Source organism: Coptis chinensis, chromosome 8 (genome assembly GCF_015680905.1).
Source record: "Coptis chinensis isolate HL-2020 chromosome 8, ASM1568090v1, whole genome shotgun sequence".
Lineage (NCBI taxonomy): Eukaryota > Viridiplantae > Streptophyta > Magnoliopsida > Ranunculales > Ranunculaceae > Coptis > Coptis chinensis.
In genome coordinates this window covers 93257518-93279887 of record NC_141463.1, presented here as the reverse complement: position 1 = coordinate 93279887, position 22370 = coordinate 93257518, and the positions used below count along the sequence as shown (strand labels likewise).

The following is a 22370-nucleotide window of genomic DNA, read 5'->3' as shown; positions in this document are numbered from 1 at the left end:
AGGCGTCTTAGCTTCAAACCGTACTAGATCAACTGCATCTAATAATAAAATAACATAACTAAAACTTACTCTATACTTACATTAGTGTAAACCTAATCACATAGTGGGTCACATCTCTGCATAAATAATCAATACAACCCACCCTTCTGCAAAACCATTGTGAATGCAACATAACTTACAATAAATCATTTATTATATATTTAACGTACACTTTGATATATATATCATCACCATTATTGTTTAAAGTTTCTCCAAGTGTCTCTAGAATCACATTGTCTCTATGTCTTACCTAGTTTCCCTGGCTACCACAATCGCTCCCCAACACCGAACATGTACATCCACATGTCTCCCCTCACGTAATGAGCCACTCCGTGCGTAATTACCCTAAGTGGGATATCGCATATCAGGTAACCCCCCACACGACCGTCATTACGTGGGTACTGCCACTATTCGACATAAAATATAACGCGCGTCTCGTTCTAAAGTTTGTGAACGAGATAATCAAGCCACTATTCAGCTACACCAGAAGGGCCATTCAGATTCACTGAAACGCTAAAAGGGCCAATCAAATCACATACGCCCTTCACATGGGCCAATCACATGAGTTGTGGTAGCTAGGTTCCAGGATTTTCGTTACGTATATATCTCATAACAACTTTCATTCTTTCACGTGCCAAATAAATTATTGCACTAAACCACGATCCCTTGGAAAATATCCACAAATATTATACTATCTCATAGTAGCATCTCACAGACATAATGATGGAGCATTTACATTTATTTCTCAAAGATATTGCATTTAATAGATATCCTAACATATTATATCATTTAATAGAACAACAATTTCAATATACCACATAACGTCACAATTGCTCCAAACGTACCGCATAACATTTTTATAGCATTTTAGGAATATCATGTCTCCTAAAATTTCACTCTCGTCACGTGTTAAAAATTGCACAATATTAACGTCAAATCTTTCTTAGATAATGACAAACAAGTTTATACAGGCTTCCACAACATTATACCATTAATTTGATTAGTCCATAAAATATTAATATATAAAAAAAATAATACAATAAACAATCAACAGTCAACGGTCAACAGTCAACAGTCAATAGTCAAACCCAACAGTCACCAGTCCCCAGTCCCAAACCGGTGTTCCTCCAAACAAGTCCTAACCCAAACCCATGTTTAAAATAGTTCAACCCATTGTCCTAATCCAATTAAATAAGACAAAGCCCAAAAGTCTACACAACCTATTTATACAACCTGACCCATTTTAAGTTATATGGACAGGCCCAAAATAAAAATAGAAACTGGCCCAAACAAAACAAACCAACTTAGGTCTGGCCCAAAGAAAACAAAAGAATAGATTTTTAGCCCAAAGCCCAGCCCAACTGAGGTCGTCTTCCTCATCTGCTCCCTCCACCACCAGCCACCACCGGATCAACCGCTCCTCACTTCCTCATACCCACAGTTTCACTCCCTCATCTATCGAGATCTCTCCCCAATCTAGATCTCGACCACCATTAACACCTGTTCCAAGCTTCAACCACACCACTCTTCAGCACAACAACCCAACCATCAAACCCTTAATCCCTCGACATCACTCATCATTCAAGTATCAACCAAAAACCACCACAACAAAGTTCACCTAATCTGGGCGATTTCTCTGGGCCGCCATTAACACCCTTTCAAGCTCCAACAGCCCCCGACATCAACCAAACATCCTTCCCTTAACCCCCGACATCAACCAAACATCCCTCCCTTAACCCCCGACATCAACCAAACATCAAACCCTTAATTAACCAAAAAGATTTAATTCACATAACCAAAAACAAAGGCAATATAATAACCTGCGAAATCCCAATCATTATTTAACTAAACAAATTTTTGTCAGTAAATAACCATCACATTAGAGTCAAATAAATTCAAATTGTTATCAATTCCCTTGCTCAACCTACGCAGACAATTTCGCAGACAGAGCATGCCAAAAACATGGAACGACATAGACTAGCTTCTCACAGTTTTATATAAATAGTAAACCTTTTGTTTTCGATGTTTCGAGAGAACTTTCGATAGAAAATAGAAAAATTTAAGTGAAAGATATTATATACTCACCTTCATATCGCGAAAAAGAATATCTAGAATCACGCAAGAAAACCAATCCCCAGCTAGCTAGATGACACACGAATCTGCCCCTTCTCCTTCTTCTTCCTTTTAGTTAAAATAGTTTAATTCTTAAGAAAAACCTGGTTTTTTTTTTGAAAACCCTAAATTTATGATAAGTCATTCCATTCCAAAAATTATCTACCATATATTATGCTTAACATTTTTAGAAACTTCCGATTTTACTAAATATCCCTATTCATAACTTTGGAATATTATTTTCTATTAACAATACTATATTTATTACATACCTTATATTAACATCTCTTTTGAAAACTTTCCAACTATTAAAAATCTCTACACCAAAAATTCAAAATTCAAAATAGTTATTTTTCCTCCTTTCTCTTTCTATCAAAAAAGTCAAGCCCACGTTTACTAGCCCGTTGACCAAGAAATAATATCAAAATTCAAACGCTAAATATTGTTTCTGAAATAATGGAAAAATAATTTGGGATCTTCTACAGGATAAGAAAATGGAGAGGGAGAGCCAAAGGAAGGCACTGTTTCTCGAGGGGTCGCTGATAGCCGCTCGGGTCGAGTGAGGACGGGTGGAGGAGTCAGCGATAGCCGCTCGCATCCAAACGCCACGAAGTGGGTGATGGTGAATGTTTTGCATCCAAACGCTCTCGAAGGTGGTGATGGTGAACGTCGGGTCACGTGGTGGTGGGCCGCTTTGGCGGTAGTGGTGATCTCCCACTCAGTTTAGGAGGCCTAATATGAAAAGGCGCTCTGAAGTGGTTGAGACAGAGGGGTCGAAGAAGTCCCGACTTGAGTCTGAGGAACGATCTAGTACTGGTGGAAGTTGTTCTTCTGCAGGTCGGGCTCCATTGAAGAGGATGGATTTGAAGGAACTATCTGTTGATGTGGGGGTTGCTCATGCCCGGGGCAAGAAGAAAGCTAGTGAGAATGAGCCAGTTGCCCAAAAATTGAAGGGGTCGGGGAGTACGATCCCGAGTGACAAGAGTGTTGATGACATTCTGGATAGGCTTGTCACCTATGAGGACCCAGTGAGTGGGTTGAAAAAGTTTGTGAAGAATGGGGACTATAGTTTCAAGAACTATTTAGTGGCTGGAGAGCGTTGCCCTGGATGGAAATAGGCATCAATTGGGGACTGGGAAGGACTTGGGGGTGAATATTAGAGATATGGATTGCTCCCTGTGCTTTGTAAGTGCCTCTCCGACCTGAGCATTGTTTTGTTTTTGCTTTTACTACTTTGTTATGTACCTTGTTTGTTGCTAGGTCTTGGCTATGTATAGGCAGCTGAAAGAGATGATGCTTATCTCCTACCTATACAAGGAGTTGGATGCTGCCAAGGAGGCCTATGACAAGTTGCTCGCTATTCTGGAGGTGGAACGAGCTGAAGTGTCTGGGCTGAGGTCGCAGGTCGCTGGCCTTGCTGGGAAGGTGGCTATGCTGCAACCATCTCTTGATGCTTCCAGGGTGGAGGTTCAAACTGGATCAGTGAGTGCAAGAATGCGCAGGTCGTTGCTAAAAGGGCTCAGAAGGAATATAATGATCTGGTCAACTTGGTAGAAAGCGGTGATACTTACGTTCTGGTGGATGACTTCCTAGAGCTAAAACATAAGTATAAAACCCTTAAGAGGTCTATTGAAAGTGGAGATACAAACAAAGAGTGGATAGTGTTGTTGCCAGATGCTAGTAGATGACTTGATCTACCATCCGACCTTGATCTTTCCTCGGTCGTTCAAATTAACTGAAAAGGTCTCTACAGAGGTTGTGAATGTGAGTGGTGATTCAGCTGGGGGGCATGGTGGTGAAGAGGGTGGCCCACTGGAGCCTTTGAATGTGGAGAATCTTCTCCGTGTCCTCTGACTGTGTCTTTTCTCTTGTTGTTATTGATTTGTTTGAATGATGGATGAAATGTTTGAACAATATTCTCTTTCTTGTTGTAGTTGATTACTGATACTAATACTGATATTGATGACTTTTGATTTTTGATGGGGGTACTGAGGTCGTTTTCTCAGGATAACTTGGGGGCCTCTAGTATCTAACCAAATTTTGTAAGAAGTAAAGTATTTAAATTGCTTACTTGTTTTGCTTTGATTTTGTCTTTGAGTATTGCATGAATGTGATTGTTTTCACTGCTGTTTGATTCGTTATATGACGACCTATGCTGCATAGTGGTAGTCCTGATGACTTGTTGGACTATGGTAGGTCATCTAATGTATGAAGGTCGTGATTGTTTGGTTTACGATTTGCTTAAATTAGCGTAGCTGTCACCTAGCTCTCCTCGTGTGTGTTTGATTGGGTCGTTCCTTTTGGGGGAACTCCTATTGACTGATAACTAGCCTTTGAGTGGTAGCTACAGTTGAGCCAAGCTTAACCCTTTTGGAAAGGTCTTAAGTTGGCCTTGGGTCTTTTTGGAGGTCCCATATGTTTGAATTTGACTGATAATTGCGTGGAATTTACAGTTGAATCATGATTAGCCTTGGCATTGGTGTTAAGTTGATTTAGGGTCCTTTTGGGGGACCTTGGAATGGATTGATTTATAATTAACCACTACGTGGTAATTGTAGTTGAGTTGTTCTGGACTCCGTCTTTAAGTACGGCTTGACATTGTGACGTCCTAGGTCGGGTTGCGTAGTGCGAGATGCATGGTACTCATGTAATGGAAAAGATGACATTTGTACTCGAAATGTTAGATGAAATTTTATTCATATTGACTGATACATCTGGAGAAAAATTTAATGATAAAATCGCTTGAGGAAAGCTGTATTCCAAGGTCGGGGAAACATATCACCGAGCTGGGTTTTGATCCAGTATGCTCCATTTCCAACAACTTTGTCAACGATGTAGGGGCCTTCCCATGTTGGGTCGAGCTTGGCTGGAGCTAGCGTCTTTTTGAGAACTAGGTCGCCAGCTTGAAAAGATCTTGGGACGACCTTCTTGTTATAAGATCGTTGGATTATTTGGTGGTACCGAAGCTGTGGGTATTGTTTTGTTTCCTTCGTTCTTATAGGAGATCGACCTCTTTTGCCAAGATGTACATTGTCATTTTCTTCTGATTTGATGATGTCAGAACGTGTGGTTGTGATTGTGAGTTCTGATAGTATGACTACTTCTGTTCCAAAGCAGAGTGTGAAAAGAGATTCATTGGTACTGGCTCTGGCAGTTGTTCTGTATGCCCATAGAATGTTCTCAAGTTGTTCTGGCCATTGGCTTTTCTTGCTTTCCAACTTCTTTTGGAGATTTTTCTTGACTGCTTTGTTGGTAGCCTCTGCTTGACTATTGCTTTGTGCATATCTAGGTGTAGAAAATGCTTGAACGATGCGCCATTTTTGTTGGAATGCCTTAACTTGTGAGCCAGGAAATTGAGTTCCGTTGTCCATGACAATGCTGTGGGATAGACCAAATCTTGTGATGATATTGGTCCATATGAAGTTGATGACGTGTACTTCTTTGACTTGGACTAGTGGGATTGCTTCAACCCATTTGGTGAAGTAATCTGTGGCTGCTAGGACGTATTTGAGTCCTGTTTTCATTTGTGGGATGAATGGTCCCATGATGTCTAGCCCCCACATATGAAAGGGCCATGGGCTGGCTATGTTGAGCAACTCTCGTGCTGGACTTAGATGATTGTGTCCAAATGTTTGACATTGATAGCATTTGAGAACGTGTGTCTTTGCCTCAATGTGCATGCCTGGCCAATAATACCCTTGGGCGATTGCTTTGTGAGCCAGAGATCTTGCTCCTGCATGGTTGCCACATTCGCCTTGTAAATCTCGTCAAAGATGAGTTGGCCTTTGCGTGGAGTTATGCATCTTAGGTGAGGTCCTCCTGTGGATTCGCAGAACAATCGTCCGTTGATTACAGTGTATCTGGGAGCTCAGAATTATATGGCACGAGCGCTCTTTGCTTCTGCTGGGAGCTCCCCATGTAAGATAAATTGCATAAATGGGCCCATCCAAGATTGAGTGATCTCTTCTTCGGATGAGGGCTGAAAATCTGTGAGGCTGTTGACACTTTCTTGCTGGTATGCAGGCCTCTCCAGGATGTCAATGTAAACTGTGGTTGGACATGTCTCTTGGGTCTTTGAGGCTAGGAAAGCTAGGCTGTCTGCATGTCTGTTGTCTTCTCGAGGAATGTGTTCCAAGGAGAATGTTTTGAACGAGCTGATGATGCCATTAATGACCTGGGCGTATTTGGTCAGGTTTGCTCCGTTTGTTACATATTCTTTGGTGAGCTGCTTGACGATTAGTTGTGAATCACTGTAAGCTTTGAGTTGCTAGACCTGTAGCTGTTGTGCCATGCGGAGGCTTGTGATTAATGCTTCATATTCCACTTCGTTGTTCGATGTTGGGAAATCGATCTTGATTGACTTCTATAGCTGTGTTCCTTTTGATGAAGTTAACACAACCCCCAGTCCACTACCGTTGTTGTTGCATTCTCCATTTACATAGAGGTGCCATATGTCTGGGGTGGATGGTTGATGAAATGAAGTAATTAGCTCGGGTTCCCAGTTGACATCTTCGACGGGGAAATCTGCCAAGAAATCGGCAATGACCTGACCTTTACGAGACATTCTGGGAATGAAGTCGATGTGATGTTCTCCGAGTTCTTCAGCTCATTTGGCCATGTGGGCTGTTTTGTTGCTAGAACTTAAGACCTGTTTGATGGGTACGTCTGTGATGACTTTGATGCTGTGAGCTTGGAAGTAAGGTCGGAACTTGCGGTTGAGAGTACATCAAAGACAGCATTGTTTTCTCTTTCGGAGAGTAATGTTTTTCGAAATCTGCCAACGTCTTGCTGGTGAAATAGATTGGTTTTTCAATTCCTTCGTGTTCGTGAAAAAGAACCGAGCTGATAGCGAAGTAGGTAGTTGCAAGGTAAAGCCCTAGTGTCTCTCCTTCTGTTGGTTTGGATAGGACGGGAGGAGTTGATAGGTAACCTTTCAGGTCGTTGAAAGCTTTGTAACATTTGTCTGTCCATGTGAATGTTGCACCCTTCTTTAGTATTTGTAGGAATGGTCTGCACTTGTCGGATGCACGTGAGATGAATTTGTTGATCGGAGACCATGCCAAATAACTTGTAGATTTGTTGCTTGGAGGTCGGGTTCTAGCATCTCGAGGGAGCTTCGTATCTGTTTTGGGTTTGCTTCGGTCGCCTTTTGTGAGATGAGGTATCCTAGGAATTTCCCTGAGGCTACCTCGAATATGCATTTTGCTGGGTTGAGTTTCATTTTGTTTTGTATGATCTTCCAAAGGCTTCTTGTAAGTGGGAAATGTGGTCTTTAGCCTTTCCGCTTTTGACTACCATGTCTCTATGTAGACTCTATAGTGTAGCCGAAGTCTTTGAACATCTTTGTGACTAGCCTTTGGTAGGTCGCGCCTGCGTTCTTCAAGCCGAATGGTAGGACGTTGTAGCAGAACGTTCATTGTTTGGTTATGAAGGATGTCTTTTCCTGGTCTTCCTCTGCAAATGGTATTTGATTGTACCCACTATATGTGTCCATAAACAAAAAGAGTTCGTGGTCGCAAGTTTGATCTACCAGAATGTCAATTCTTGGTAGGGGGAAGCTGTCCTTGGGGCAGTGTTTGTTGACGTTGGTGAAGTCTATGCAAAGTCGTACTTAGCCGTTCTTCTTGGGAAGCGACTCACGATGTTAGCTAGCGGTGCCGGTATTCGACTTCTCTGTGAATCTAACATTTTTTAGCTTTTCTATCTCTTCGTTGATGGTTTTTTGAAATTTGAGTGCAAGCTTCCTAGGTCGTTGTTTGATAGGCTTTACACTTGGATTGACATTCAATTTGTGAGAAGTGACCTGAGGGTCGATTCCTGGCATATCAATATACGACTAAGCAAAAACATCTTTATTGAGAGGTAAAAATTTGACAAGTTGCTCCTTGAGCTTGGGGGTCTAAATCAGCCCCTACATAAACCAACTTTGGGTCATCATCTGTGCCCAAGTTGACTTTTTCTCCTGGTTCTATTTGTGCTTGTTTCCCTTTAAGCTTGTATGTTGCTGTTGTTGGAGGGCTGGACGCTTGAGGATCTTGCTTCTTTGGAACGTCTTTGTCTTCGACGACCTGAGGCTTGGGCGTGGTTGTTGTGCTGACTTGATTGCATCGGTGAGCTTCTAGGTGGTTGCTTTTGAGCTCCATGATGCCTCGGGGTTCGGGAACCGCGGGACTTGGTGCAATGTTGATGGAATTGCTTGGATCACGGTGAATCCATCTACGCCCCTAATATGGCAGTGTAGGACAACTTGACATCGATCACACTGAAGCGTGTTGAAGTTTTGACTATGTCCTTTTTTTCTCCAATGGAGACTAGTAGGATGACGTTACCAATGGCATCAGTGCGATCTCCGTTGAACCCATAGAGCGGTGCATTTGATTCTATCATCACCGAGTCTATCTAAACTTGGAAGTGTATACCAGCAGATCAAAGAGAGAGAAAAAAAAGGGATTTGTAGAAATGATACTACTTCAATCCCCTTCCAGATTTCTTTTACAAGTCTTATTAAACCGTGTTCAGAAGTAACTCCCTTTTTTCAGCTCAGTGATGGAATTAGTAAGAGCATGATGTCATTCTGATATTGGCAATATTTGTTTTTTTTTGCAGTATAGATAAAGGTGTTGAATTGGATTGTCATTCTGTTGAGTTTGACGATGTTCGTTTATCATGTACAGGTGATTATCTAGTTTTTTATTTGTTTTATATATGTTGTTTTGCTTAACTACCCCCGCCCTCCCCTCTGCAGGTGGCTACAAGGTATCCCCATTTCATGCAACTATCAATGTCATTGCCAACTCCACCTCCAGAAACTGTCTTCTTTTGCGGCCTTCCTTTTGGAGCCATAGAAGCTGTGAAAGCCACATACGGTTTAATTGCGCAAATTCTTGATCCTCCAAAAGATGGATATAATCTCACCATGAAACTCAACTTCGCAAAACTTCCCCTAGATGAAGGTACATTCTTTTTTTCATGGGCCATTATGATATTGCTCAGCTTTAACAATGAAGATTGTAGCGCGTAATGTATTAGTTTGACCATTCTTACTTAAAAAGATAAAGACAGTAGGTGATTCTCATAAAACTGTAATCCTAATATTTTTTATATTTATTTCCGGTTCTTCTATGTCCATCCTGTATAATAGACCGCGCAGTTATTCCTAAACCGCGTGAGAGATTTGATACAGCACCAAAGTTGGAACCAAATTTTGCCTATTTGGTGTTTGGTTTTGTGTTTTCATCAACATGTGACTCTCCTGAAAATGAAAAAACACCAAATTGTTGGAAATTTGGTGTTTAATGCTAGAAAAGTATCACTCCTAAAGATGCTCTAAAGCATTAGTCAGTATCTTCCAAATGAGAAAAATGGTCAAAGCAAAAATGAAAATAGTATCTCTATTCTGTCTATGGCTACACATGCACACAGAGTCACTGCCTCACTGGTGTGTGTGGGTGTGTTTGATGGCAGCATTTGTGCGCTTGAAAGGTAATAACTAATAATCCTAAGCAGTTAGGTACCTGTATGTACATTCTATTCTTTTTGAACATATAATCCACATAACCACATTTTGCCCACGACACTTTTTTCTAAAACGTCAGTTTTTTTCGTCTTTACTTTATAACAATTTCTCAAATGACTATACCTTTTATTGTTCGGGCCTTTTATGTGGCAGTATAATGAGCTTTTGTTTGTTTGTGTAGACGAACAGTACGATCTACTAATAAAAGTTGCATCTCTAAGAGAAGTGGTCTTAGGAGCTCCGTTACGCGTGGTATTAAAGCATCTTGCTTCAAGGACAGTCGCTCCAGATATAGACCAGCTTGTTGCTCTTGTGCACCGTCCAAAGGAGTCTTTCTTCCTTGTTCCCGAAGTAAGATTTATTTCATCTTATGAAAATAAGTTTCTTTCTCTTTTACTAAATAAAGCTTGTTTGCTCTTGCTTGGCATTAAATCACTACTCGTGACCATTCATGTGTGGCAAACATTTTGTTCATGCTTGAGTTCATTCAGATCAATGTGGACAACATTTTCCCCCCATGGATGCCCATTTGTCATGTACCCGATATCTATATGCTTGAGAGAAGCGAGCTAGTACTTCCTGATAGTTTAATAGATTCTGATGGTTCTTGGATGTTTCGTTTTTCTTTTTTGTTATTGTTTTACTTGAATTTAGTAAGAAAAAGCTAAAAGAAGAATGAGGAAAAAAAAGGATAAACTATTGTGTATGTGTAATTTCATGATTGTTGGATTGAGTACATTTTTCTATAATATGGCAGGACGATAAAGTCACCGTAGTGTTTCCCATGAGATTCAAGGACTCCGTAGATACGGTTCTGGCAGCTTCTTTCCTGCAGGTAAATAATTACCAATTTCATTAATACCAAATACTCAGATTCCCATAAATGTAATGCCATATGGGTTCTCCTTATTTCCTTGCATAAGATTTATGACACAGTTAGTTTCTCGGTTGCTGATTTGTTAATGCCATGACAGAGCTTCTTTGATATGCACACAGTTCAAAAGTACTTATTTTAGTGTTGAAGTGACTTTGGTTTCTTTGTACATGACACTGTTAGCTTCTAGCTAGGTTGCCAATTTCTTACTATTATATTTCAAGGTTCATTTCCTAGTTACATTGAAAGAAAATCCTCCTACTTAAACTTTGCCGTAAATGGCGAAATGCTATGTTTGAGTAGAAACTGGGTTGGAGAAGGTGCAATTTAGGCCAGTATGGAAATCCTTGTATAACAAATCTACGGTATATGACGAGTCAAATTCAAATGTAGAGATGTCCAGATCTAGAAGCGGTAGAAGGAGCTTTGCTGTAATTGAAGGGAAATCTTTTGAACTAGAGTGGTGGAGGAGCTCGTCTGGTGGAGATGAGGTTAGTTTGACGGAGCGAGTATGCAAAGGAGTCTTTCAATGTTCGACGTCTTTAAATGCAGCAAGATGGCTAGGAAGTTTTCTCTGTCAATGCTCTCTTGAACAACCCAACAAAACAGTACCTCATGGCGGTGTGTAGGCCTACAAATTTTAGGATGATGGAAGGGGGAGAAGCAATTGCATTCTTTAACACTGAACGTGAAGCTGAGAGACTAGCAAAGATGCCACCTTTGGAATTCTGGGATGGCAAAATCTCTTTTAGCCGATGGAACCCTGAGGTGGGAGCTATCTCGAATGACTCACTGTTAGCTAAAGAGGTGACCATTAACTTTATTGGTGTGCCCCTACACCTGAGGACACGCACTATAGCAAAGCTCGCCAAGGACTGTGGGATGAGGTGGTGATAGACGAAGAATCCCTTTGACTGTTGTAGTTCTTCTATGAGAGTCAAATTGAAAGTAAATGATATGGGTTGTGTCCCACGATCCTTAATTTGGAAGAGAGGGGTTATATCTTCCCTATATGGGTGGTGGTGGAACTTGGTGAAGGTGGCGGAGAGGTGCAATATTCCGTGGGAACAACAACAACCGCACGGGGGGGGATGAGCGGTTGGAGGAGGATGACGTGGCAAAAGATCAAGAAATGGGGAGGGACAGTGGATATTTTACTGCCTCGATTTTCGTGAGTCAACTATACCCCAAGAACCAAGTGGACCTCCAATCAAGGCACGATGAGTACTCACCACGTAGACTTACTAAAACTCAAGTTGGTAGTCTAGTTTCTCCGTAGCGAGTGGGAAATCATCAAAGTTCAAATTTTGAACTTATGACAAATGAAAATTGTAATCCAACTCTGTGGTCCGATGGCGACGTTGAGCGAGACCCGATGGTTATAACAGATGTTGCGCACATGGATGCACATCACAGGGCCGAGTTCCGAGGGTGGGAGTGCTAGATCAATACCCGATGTCGATGTTGACCCACAAACAAGTGAGGTTATGCCGGAGGAACTACTACTAGGCACTAACTCAATTGCAGTAATAAGGCCCACATGGCTCAAGGGAAGGGCCCATAATCAATTTAGTAGGGGCAATGCGGAGTGGTTTCCTTTCCCATGGGCTAAGGGGTTTTAAGGAGGAAGGGCTTCGCAGCCCAAGAAGAAGAGTCATAAGTCAAAGAAAGGGAAAACATGACACTTAGAGGGTTTGAGATCCAGGCCCACCAGTGATATTTGACAATCACCGGCCTTCTCGCCAATTAGTGATCCCATTTGTTGTGCTACTAGAAGATCACGGTAGGGATTTACCACCTCCACAATCGCATACCTATTATTCCGATTAGCTTGAAGAAGGAGGAACATCGCAGTTGGTGAATTGCCAAGTTCCAATTTTAAGGGCTACTCATACGGATCAAGAAGAGTTAAATCAGTGTAACAGGGACAATACTACATCCCATCCCATTAGATGTTGGGGAGTTGGCCGGGAGGTTGTACAGTTGCAAGAACACAAAAGACCTTGGTGATTGGATAAAGTTCATGGTAATCCCAATTGCCAGAAACTTGGGTATTTCTTCTCGAATGGGGCACTCGGGACTAGAGAAACTTTTCGGTGAGCTGGCTAAGGAGAATTTTTTGGAGTCTAACCATTCAGGTATGGTTTCGAGGGAGAACAATGGGGTCCAACTGAGGGAGATGGAAGTTGATCATGTCGATTAAATTGGTTTCATGGAATGTTAGGGGTCTTGGAAATGAGGAAACATGTAACAATGTGCGGATTATTATGACGGAGAATAAACCGGCAATTCTCCTGTTACAAGAAACAAAGATGGGGGAAGAAATACCCACCTCCCTACTATTGGATTATCAGGGGGTATTTTGATTGTGTGGAACTCGGACATAATGGATGTGACAGATGAACTTCATGGGGCATTTTCTCTTTCAGTTGAATGTACAATGAAGATTAATGGATTCTCTTGGCTGTTGACAAGTGTGTACGGACCTAATAGTAACACTAGTAGGAAGCATTTCATGGAAGAACTAGAAGATGTGAGGGCATGGTCGACGTTGCCGTGGTGTTTGGGTGGGGACTTTAACCTAGTTCGTTTCAATCATGAAAGGGCGGGAGGATGTCGAATCACAAGGTCTATGCAAATATTTGATGATTTTGTTACAAGAAATTGTCTTATTGATTTCCCGTTGAATGGGGCACTTTACACATGGTCTAATAGAAGAAGCCGACCGATTGATCGGTTTCTCGTGATCTATTATTTGGGACGATCACTTTCCACATGCTAAGGAGGTTGTGCGACCCAAAGTTTATATCAGATCATAGGGTGATTGTTCTAGATAGCACTCAATCTCAAAGAGGTCCTATTTCTTTCAGATTTGAGCTGATGTGGTTTGAAGATCAAGCTCTTACTACCCTCATGGAGGAATGGTGGCTATCGTTGTCCTTTGATGGTCCCCCAAGCTTTGTCTGGTGGTGTAAGATTAAAGAATTGAAGAATAAGTTAAGGGTATGGAACAAGGAATGTTTCGGGAGAGTGGATGAACTTATAAAGAATAAGTATGAGGAGATCGATGCACTGGATCGACAAGAGGAGATATCTTCTCTAACCTTTGACGAGGAGGTTCATAGAACTAATCTTAGATGCGAACTCCAAGTCTTCATGAGAAAGGAAGAGATTTCATGGCGACAGAAATCGAGAATGAAATACTTTAAAGAGGGTGAAAACAATACAAGATTCTTCCATAAAACAGCAAATGCAATGAACAAAGTTAACAACCTCAACAGCTTAATCATAGACGACACAGAGGCCAGCGACAAAGAACGTATTAGAGAGCATGTAGCTGATTATTACGAGTCTCTCTATTCAGAAGATCCTTTGGTTAGACCGGACCTGGATGACCTTGAGTTTAATGTGCTTTCGGAGGACCAAGCAAATGGGTTGGAGGCTAAAATTACTGAAGAAGAAGTGGTGACAGCTATTACAGATCTTGGGGTTGACAGAGCACCAGGGCCTGATGGTTTTCAGATGTGCGTGTTCAAGAAATGTTGGCATTTCCTTAAAAACAGATATCATGGCCATTGTAAAAGAATTCCAAGATGAAGCCACTTTGGATAGAAGGAACAACTCAACTTTTATCACACTAATACCGAAGAAGTTCGGAGCTCAGACACTAAAGGAGTATAGACCAATAAGTTTGGTTGGTGGTATTTATAAGGTTATCTCTAAGGTTCTCGCTACCAGGATTCGGGTTGTCCTCCCTTCTGTTATTTCAGTTCAGCAGAGTGCTTTTGTTGGCGGTAGACAAATATTGGATGGGCCATTAATTGCAAATGAATGCATTGATACTCGGTTGAAGAATAAGAAAAATGGCATTTTATGCAAGGTCGATATCTCAAAAGCCTATGACCATGTAAACTGGTCATTTCTAGACTACTTACTGAAAAGGATGGGGTTCAGGGAGAAATACAGGAATTGGATTAAGAGGTGTATCACTTCAGCTTCTTTCTCGGATTTAGTGGACGGTTCACCGGCAGGATTTTTTAGAAGTCAAAGGGGTTTGCGCCAAGGTGACCCGGTCTCTCCGTTCTTGTTCAATGTGGTAATGGTTATGAAAGCAGCAGATCTGAGGTATATCAAAGGTTTCAAAGCAGCTCCTAGCGGTCCAGAAATAGCCGTTCTTCAGTTTGCGGACAATGCTTTGTTCTTTTGGAAGCTTCAAGTATCACGAGATGCTTGTAATCAAAGCTATACTTCTCATTTTCGGCCGTAATCCGGTCTAAAACAAATATGTCCAAGACATCTATTTTTGAAGTGGGTAAGGTTGACAACATGAATGCATTAGCGAAGTTATGGGGTGTGCCATCGATAATTTACCGTGGTCGGTACTTGGGACCGCCAGCGGGGGTAGCTATAGGAATAAAATAGTGTGGAATCCGGTGATTGAGAATGTACAAAGACGACTAGGTGGATGGAGAAGTAGATTACTCTCTAAAGGCAAGACTAATTCTAGCTAGTAATCGTCTTATCAAGTCTACCCATCTATTTTATGTCTTTATTCACCATCCCTAAAGGTGTTGCTAATGCTATTGAGCGGCTTATTAGGGACTTCATATGGGGTTCTCACCGACAATCATAGGAAGTGTCATCTTGTCGGGCTGGAATAAGGTTTGTGTATCTAAGGAGGAGGGTGGGTTGGGGATACGAAAGTTGGTGACAATGAATCAGGCCCCTTCAAGGTCGGTGGCTATGGAGGTATTTAACCGAAGAGGGGTCCTTGTGGCGTGAAGTTATTACCGCAAAGTATGGGTATTCGAATCTAGGTGGTGGCGAATAACACAAACCAATGTTACGGTTGTGGATGTGGAAAGACATTCTTAATATTTTACCAATCTTTAAGTGTGGAATTAAGTTCGAGAGTTGGTAGGGGTAACAAGTGCTCCTTTTGGTTGGATAGTTGGTCGGTGAGCTCAGGCGGAGAGCGATTCCCTTTAATCTATCAAGTATCAACTAACAAAAGGGGCTTTGTTCATGAGTATGCACACACGACAACAATCAAGTGGCTTGGAACTTGTTTCTTAGGAGATGTTGTAATGATTGGGAGTTGCAAAGAATATGCAAACTTGACCGCAATTTTGGATGCAATGGTAATTCTTGAGCGGGGATGATAGGTCTTTGGTGGAGGTCGACTAAGAGCGGAATATTCTCGGTGAGCTCTTTTATGATGTTATAAATTTGAAGGCAGAAATCGAGGATTACCAACCTATTCCCTCGTTTCCCCATAAATTGGTATGGTGATTCCTATTTATTTGAAGGTGAGAGTTTTCTTTTGGGAAGTTATCTTGGGAAGCATTCTCACTCTTGATGTACTCACACATGGGGGGTACAAATGTGTATCGACTTTGCTCTATGTGCAATATGTTTAATGAGATCATCTGTCATCTTTTCTTGCATTGCTCTTTTGCTCTTGAGGCATGGGCACACAACCGCTGACCAATGGTCATAGCCTTTCCACTACTAGCACAAGTTGATTCAAGACAAGAATTCTTAACCTTATGGCCAAAGAGAAGATCGAGGGGAGCTTTGGGAACAAGATATGGCGTCTCTTCATCAGATGCAACCATGTGGGTGATGTGGAAGGCGAGAAATAACCGTATTTTCGGGAGTAAAGCATCATCAATTCTGAAAGTAATCGTGTTAGAGATCAAAGGGTTGTTATGGCATTGGTTGTCTACTACTCAACAAAGAAGGAACTACTGAGGTTTAAGGATCGATCTTAGAATGGAGTCTTGTGATATTTGGAGATTGACAAAGTGTTATCGGTGATCATTTTGCATGAGGATAGTTGGTGTTCTTTCTTTTTCATTTTCTATCTCAGAACGGTGAAGTTCTCACTCACTTTTTTCTTATATGTAATAATCTTGTATCTTGTGCTTTTTGCACTTTTCTCTCAATAAAGTCTACTTATCAAAAAAAAAAAAAAAAAAAAAACATCCCCAAGTGATATTAGGTTCGTTGTTAATATATCTAGAGCAACTAAAAGTGGTAGTTTCACTTGATAATACTATTACATCCTTGTAACATACTCTAGTAAACCTTAGTTTATATCGAATTTCTCAGGTGGTAAGTAATAACTCGGGGAGTTTGTCGAAGCAAGGCGCAATGCTAGTCTCAACAATGCTCCTCCATGTTTTTGATCTCCTTCTCCACCTCCGAGTTGGAAGGGGCTCCTTCTCAAGCACTATCCGCAAATGCAGGATTCTTCACTTTTGGTAATTAGCGAAGCTTGACACCCTCTTCTATCTATCACACACACAGTTGGTGCTTGATCTCATGGTGTCATTTTCATCCTTGTGCATTGCGGTGATATCCCCGTCATGTGGAAGGCAGAAAATTGGACGAGCAGTTTGGAGTTTATTAACATTTCATGCATACGTTAGTTATCATGTCAAGGTGAAGTTTCTCTTCTTTAATCACTTCTTAGTCAATGTATCTCGCTTGTTCATTTGCTCTTCAAGTTCTTAATTTCTGTTTTACATGGCTTGTCCACAAGGAGTATTTTCCTTTGATAAGTTTGTATTAGTTGAATTGCATTAGTTACACTACTATATGCCGTGAAAGATTGAGAAGTCAAGATCGATAATTCAAAATTCTTGAGCGAAAAAATAGGAATTTCGGATATTTGTGGAAAAAATCAAATAGAATTGTTTTGACATGTTCCACACCATTGATGGTGGAACCCTTAGGGGTCTAGACTTAAGTGCATGTCTAGGGCTCTAAAGGAAGGCAAGAAGTCCGGGGAAGCACGCCAAGGGACACCATCGTAAAAAGAGGGGAAGACGAAGTGATCTTAGGTGTGGTACATAGGTTCCCATTTCAGATCTAAAACATACTTTTGATATTGCACCAAAGAAATAATTATAAAAATAAGAAGTTAAAATAATAAAAAAATAGTGGAATCGAGATTTGTTGGACCACTCTTAATGGTGTTTGGGTTATTGAGCCTTTCAATTCGAGGGCATTGAGGCATTGAGAGAATCTTTTGAAGGCTTTTCGCGTAAAGCGAGGCCATAAAAAGAAGCGCTGGCTGGCGCGCTTCTTTGTGGGGCGCTTAAATCAACTGGAGTAGTGAGCGAAGTCGCTTTCACTCTCTGGCCTGGGCAGCTCGACCCGAGAAGAAAGAATTTTCTCTACATTCTCCACCTCGGTGAGGTTTTAACACATAAAACCAAGCCGAACACATCCAGCAAGATCACATCCAGTAGGAACACCTCCAAAGAAGGAAGACTTCGCTGATCAACCGCCTGAAGGGCTATGCCCCATACGGGGCTCTTTCAAACATGTAGGATTTGGAGCAAGTCCAAACGGTGTTGGAACTTAACTCCGGTGACAACTTTCACAAGATATCGGCCGGGGTTGTCATGGGTGTCTACTTTCTCAAGTGCTACATCACCATCCTCAACGACATCCAGGTATAAAGTGATATGGGACATCAATATGCTTGGTCCGACCATGATGAACTTGGTTCTTCGCCAAATGAATAGCACTCGACTATCACAATACACAAACAACATTGTTCGCTTTCAATACCCAAATCATCTAGAAGACCTCGAAGCCATAGTGCCTCTTTTCAGCGCCTCGCCATCGCCATATACTCTGCCTCGGATTAGTAGATAGAGCAATCAGTAGCTGTAGCATAGACCTCCAACTAACGAGGTGCACCATGCATCATAAACACATAACCGGTGAGTCGATCGCCGCCTATCTAGATCACCGCATAATCAGAATCCACAAACCCATCGACATAACAAGTGCCTCCACCATAAGCTAATCCCACATCCAAAGTACCCTTCAAGTACCTTAGTACCCATTTTCGCCTCCCAATGCCGCTTCCCAGATTTGCCATATACCGCTCACAACACTAACCGTAGCGCGCGGAAATGTCCAAGGCAGTGCACACCATAGCATACATCAAACTACCCACGGCACTTGCATAAGGAACATTAGCCATATGCTTTTGTTCCTCCCCGAACTAGGAGAGAGCTTAGGCTGAAAAGCCTAAAATGCCCAAACTAAAGGAGTAGAAACCGACTTTGCATTCTCCATACCAAAACGAAATTACTTCAAATATTATTTCTTCGAGATACAACTATCCGCCGCTTCTTCCTATCTCTGTCAATCTCCATGCCCAAGTATTTTCTTGGCTCCACCTAAGTCTTTCATCTCAAACTCGAGCTAAGTTGAGATTTCAACTTGTCTATCTCCACCATGCTTTTGGAAGCAATAAGCATGTCATCCACATAAAGCGGGGAGATAGATGAAGTCATTTACGAAGCCTTCTAAAGTAGAACCGCAGTCATACTTGCCGGGTGTACTCATGTTGCATCATGAATGTGTCAAAGCTTGTACCATTGCACGGGCGATTGCTTTTAACCCGCGGTTGACCGATTCAATTTGCATACATAATCTTCTTTTCGAAGAACGACAAACCCGAGGGTTTGTCTCATATAGATCTCTTCTTCCAAGTCCCCATGCAAGAAAGCGGTTTTCACATCAAGTTGCTCTAACTCCCGGTTGAAGTGAGCAACTAAACTTAATAACACACCTAATGGACGTATGTTTGACCACCGGGAAAATACCTCATTGTAGTCAACTCCTTCCTTTCGTGAAAAACCCTTTGCTACCACTCTTGCCTTGTACCCGATCTTTGCCGGACTCGGGGAAGGACCTCTTTCTTTCGAACACCCATTTATCGCCGATAGTCCTTTTGCCGCTTTGGCAATAAAACTAGGTCCCATGTGTGATTTTTATCAAGAGATTCCATCTCGCTTGCATAGCTACCAACCAATCTCACGTAATGAGCATCTCTAACGGCTTCCTTGAAGCTATCCGCTCATCATCTTCGATATTCAAAGGTGCATATGCCACTAAATCCACCGACCATAGTGTTTCACCCGGCTTCGTGCCCATACTTGTGCACTTCTTTAACTTGTCTCGTGGCCTGGGTCACCACTACAAGTTCGCGGATGCTCTTTGCTCTTCTTCCCCGTTCTTTGTGTGGTTCCATGATTTGGTACCTCATCATGATCTAACCGGTCATCTGGCGCGATCGCATAACTCAAGCTCGGTAGCTTGAACTTCTATAGACTCACCATTTCGCTTGACTACTTCCGCCATCGAAGATAACCACGGAAGTCTCATCAAAAGTAACATCTCTGGCGACCGGGGAACTTGTGGGCTTCTAGACACCACAATCGTATCCCTTTACCCATTTGGCGAAGCCTAAGAATATGGCCTTCTTAGCTCTAGGATCTAGCTTGTCGTCCCTCACATGGTAGTAAAGTCGATCCAAACACTTCAAGATACTATAATCGGGTTGGGTTACCGACCACACCTCATAAGGTGTCCCGCAATCTATAGGCGGTAATGCGGTGACCTATTATACGGGTAACACGCCATGGACACCGCATCGCCCAATAGTCTTTGCCTCTAGACCGACATTAGACAATAAACATCTTGCTTTTTCAAGCAAAGTTCTATTCATCCTCTCCATTCCATTCCATTCTGGCGGCGTGCCTCGATCGCCCATCCGGTTAATGCGGCAATTCCTCGTTAGCGCCTGCGGAACTCTTGGAAAGGTCCATAGGTATACTCGGTACCATTGTCGGACCGTAATGTCTTTACCTTCCTATCGTGCGATTCTCAACCCTTGCCTTCCACTTCTTAAATGTCTCAAACACTTCATTTTCGATTTCATCATATACACCCACACATAGCGAGTATGATCATCAATGAATGAGACATAATAGCGGTTACCTCCCTTGGAAGCCACCCCGAGGGTCCCCAAACATCCGTATGCACATAATCAAGGATGCTTTTGTTGTCGTGTGCTTGCTTGACTTGAACTTGACTCTCTGACCGCTTTCCATAGACGCAATGCTCACAGAACCCCATACTTGGCTTCTTCAAGTTCTTCAAGAACCCCGCTTGCACAACTTCGGACAAACCCTTTTCACTCATATGCCCTAAACGCGATATGCCACATCTTAGTGCACTCAGAATCATTACTACATGCACCCACTGCTACATCGCCTATCACCGTACTACCAATCAGAGTATACAAGGTTCCATATTTTTGACCCTTCATAACAACTAAAGAGCCATTAACAATATTTAGGACTCCACCTTCCCACAAACTTGTGGCCTTTGGAATCCAAGGTACCAAGAGAAATAAGACTTTTCTTTAGCTCAGGAACATGTCTCACATCGGTTAGAGTCCTCACTACACCATCATACATCTTGACCCGTATAGTTCCAATTCCTACCGTCTTACAAGCAACGTCATTACCCATTAAAACGAACCACCATCAATGCTCTCATAAGAAGTAAACCACTTTCTATTCGGGCACATATGATAGGAACATCCGGAATCAAGAATCCACCTCTCGGTCATATAGTCTTGTGTGGACACACAAAGACTGAACTCATCCTCTTCAGAGCCTGAAGCATAATTTGCCTCAAATTTTACCTTACCTTTCTTCTGACCATCTCTCTTGTTCTCTTTCTTCGGGTGAGGACAATTACTTCATGTAATGTCCTTTTTCATTGCAATTGTAGCAATGTACATGTTTTAAAGGCTTCTTTGACTTGGACCTAGAATTATCATTACTTGAATAATTCTCGTTCGCATTTAATTTCCTCTTGCCACTAGCCCGACTTGCATCAATGCTATTCTCGCGTGTCTTCTTCATTAACTCATAAGAAAGAAGAGCACTCGAACTTCGTCAAGATCGGCGACTTCTCGTTCATGAATGTAGTCATTAGATGCTCATAGCTTTCGGCAAGGAGAATATTAAACATGCCGCTTGATCCTCATCATCCATCTTCATACCAACATTCAAATAATCCGCTAGACGTCGACGGAACTCACTCACGTGCTCTTGCATCGTTGAACCATCGACCATCATGTACCGATAAAGACGCTTCTTAAGGTACATCTTGTTCGTCATGCTCTTGGTCATATACATAGACTCTAGTTTGAGCCAAATACCGGCAGCGGTATTTTCTCCCATCACACTATACATGACCTCATTAGCAAGACATAACCGGATTGATGAACAAGCCTGAAGATCGAACTCTTCCCAATCATCATTACTCATACTTGCCGCCTTAGATTTAATCCCCTTCAAAGCCTTGTGCAAACCTTGTTGGATGAGGATGTCCTTTACTTGGACTTGCCAAATCCCAAAGTTATTCTTCCCATTAAACTTCTCTACTTCAAACCTTGCGTTTGACATCTTGGAAGCCATCTTTCAAGTTACACACAATAACCCAAAAGAAACAGTTTCACCTCGGAATTTAATCGAACACCTTGTCTACATTGATAAGTAAACCATGCATGAGAATCCAAGACATTCAAAGTAAAGAGAACGTTGATTGTGATGATTTCCTCCACAATTCCACAACTGTAAGCCAAAAAAAGTTGCCATTGTTGACACTTAAAGTCAATTGAAAGTCTTGAGATTTATTTATTTTGGGGGGGTGGGGGTGGAAGAGTGGCAGACAGTTTGTTCATAGAAACATCTAAAGGTCTGAGGAATTTTCAAGTTACCAACTTCCAATGGTATTGACCCGCTCAATGTAAATAAACGAGAGGACAGAAGCAAAATGTAAAATTGTTATGGTACCTGTAAAATTGTTACGCAAAATGTTCAAAATCTGCAGAATTTGATTTACCTAGCCTAGAAGCAATGCGTCAAGACCTTAATAATAAGTAACATGAGAATCTCGAGTGTGTTGACTGTTGAGTAACACTGGTTCATTGGATATCACCTC

The 22370-nt window shown here is 41.8% G+C and overlaps 1 protein-coding gene across 4 annotated transcripts in view; it reads left to right on the top strand.

The window, feature by feature from the left end:
- The first annotated feature begins 8581 nt into the window (after window positions 1-8581).
- The window catches only part of LOC147484502 (actin-related protein 2/3 complex subunit 2A-like), a 33867-nt gene continuing 20078 nt past the window's right edge, over window positions 8582-22370 (top strand). Inside the window, exons 1-5 of one of the 4 annotated variants that reach the window (XM_086575498.1) lie at window positions 8582-8672; window positions 8758-8806; window positions 8897-9104; window positions 9849-10018; window positions 10425-10502. In XM_086575498.1, coding sequence (XP_086431624.1) covers window positions 8611-8672; window positions 8758-8806; window positions 8897-9104; window positions 9849-10018; window positions 10425-10502 — 567 coding nt within the window. In that variant the 5' untranslated portion in view covers window positions 8582-8610. Of the gene's footprint in view, window positions 8807-8896; window positions 9105-9848; window positions 10019-10424; window positions 10503-22370 lie in introns of all 4 variants that reach the window. The other 3 variants (XM_086575496.1, XM_086575499.1, XM_086575501.1) reach the window with 3 other exon arrangements.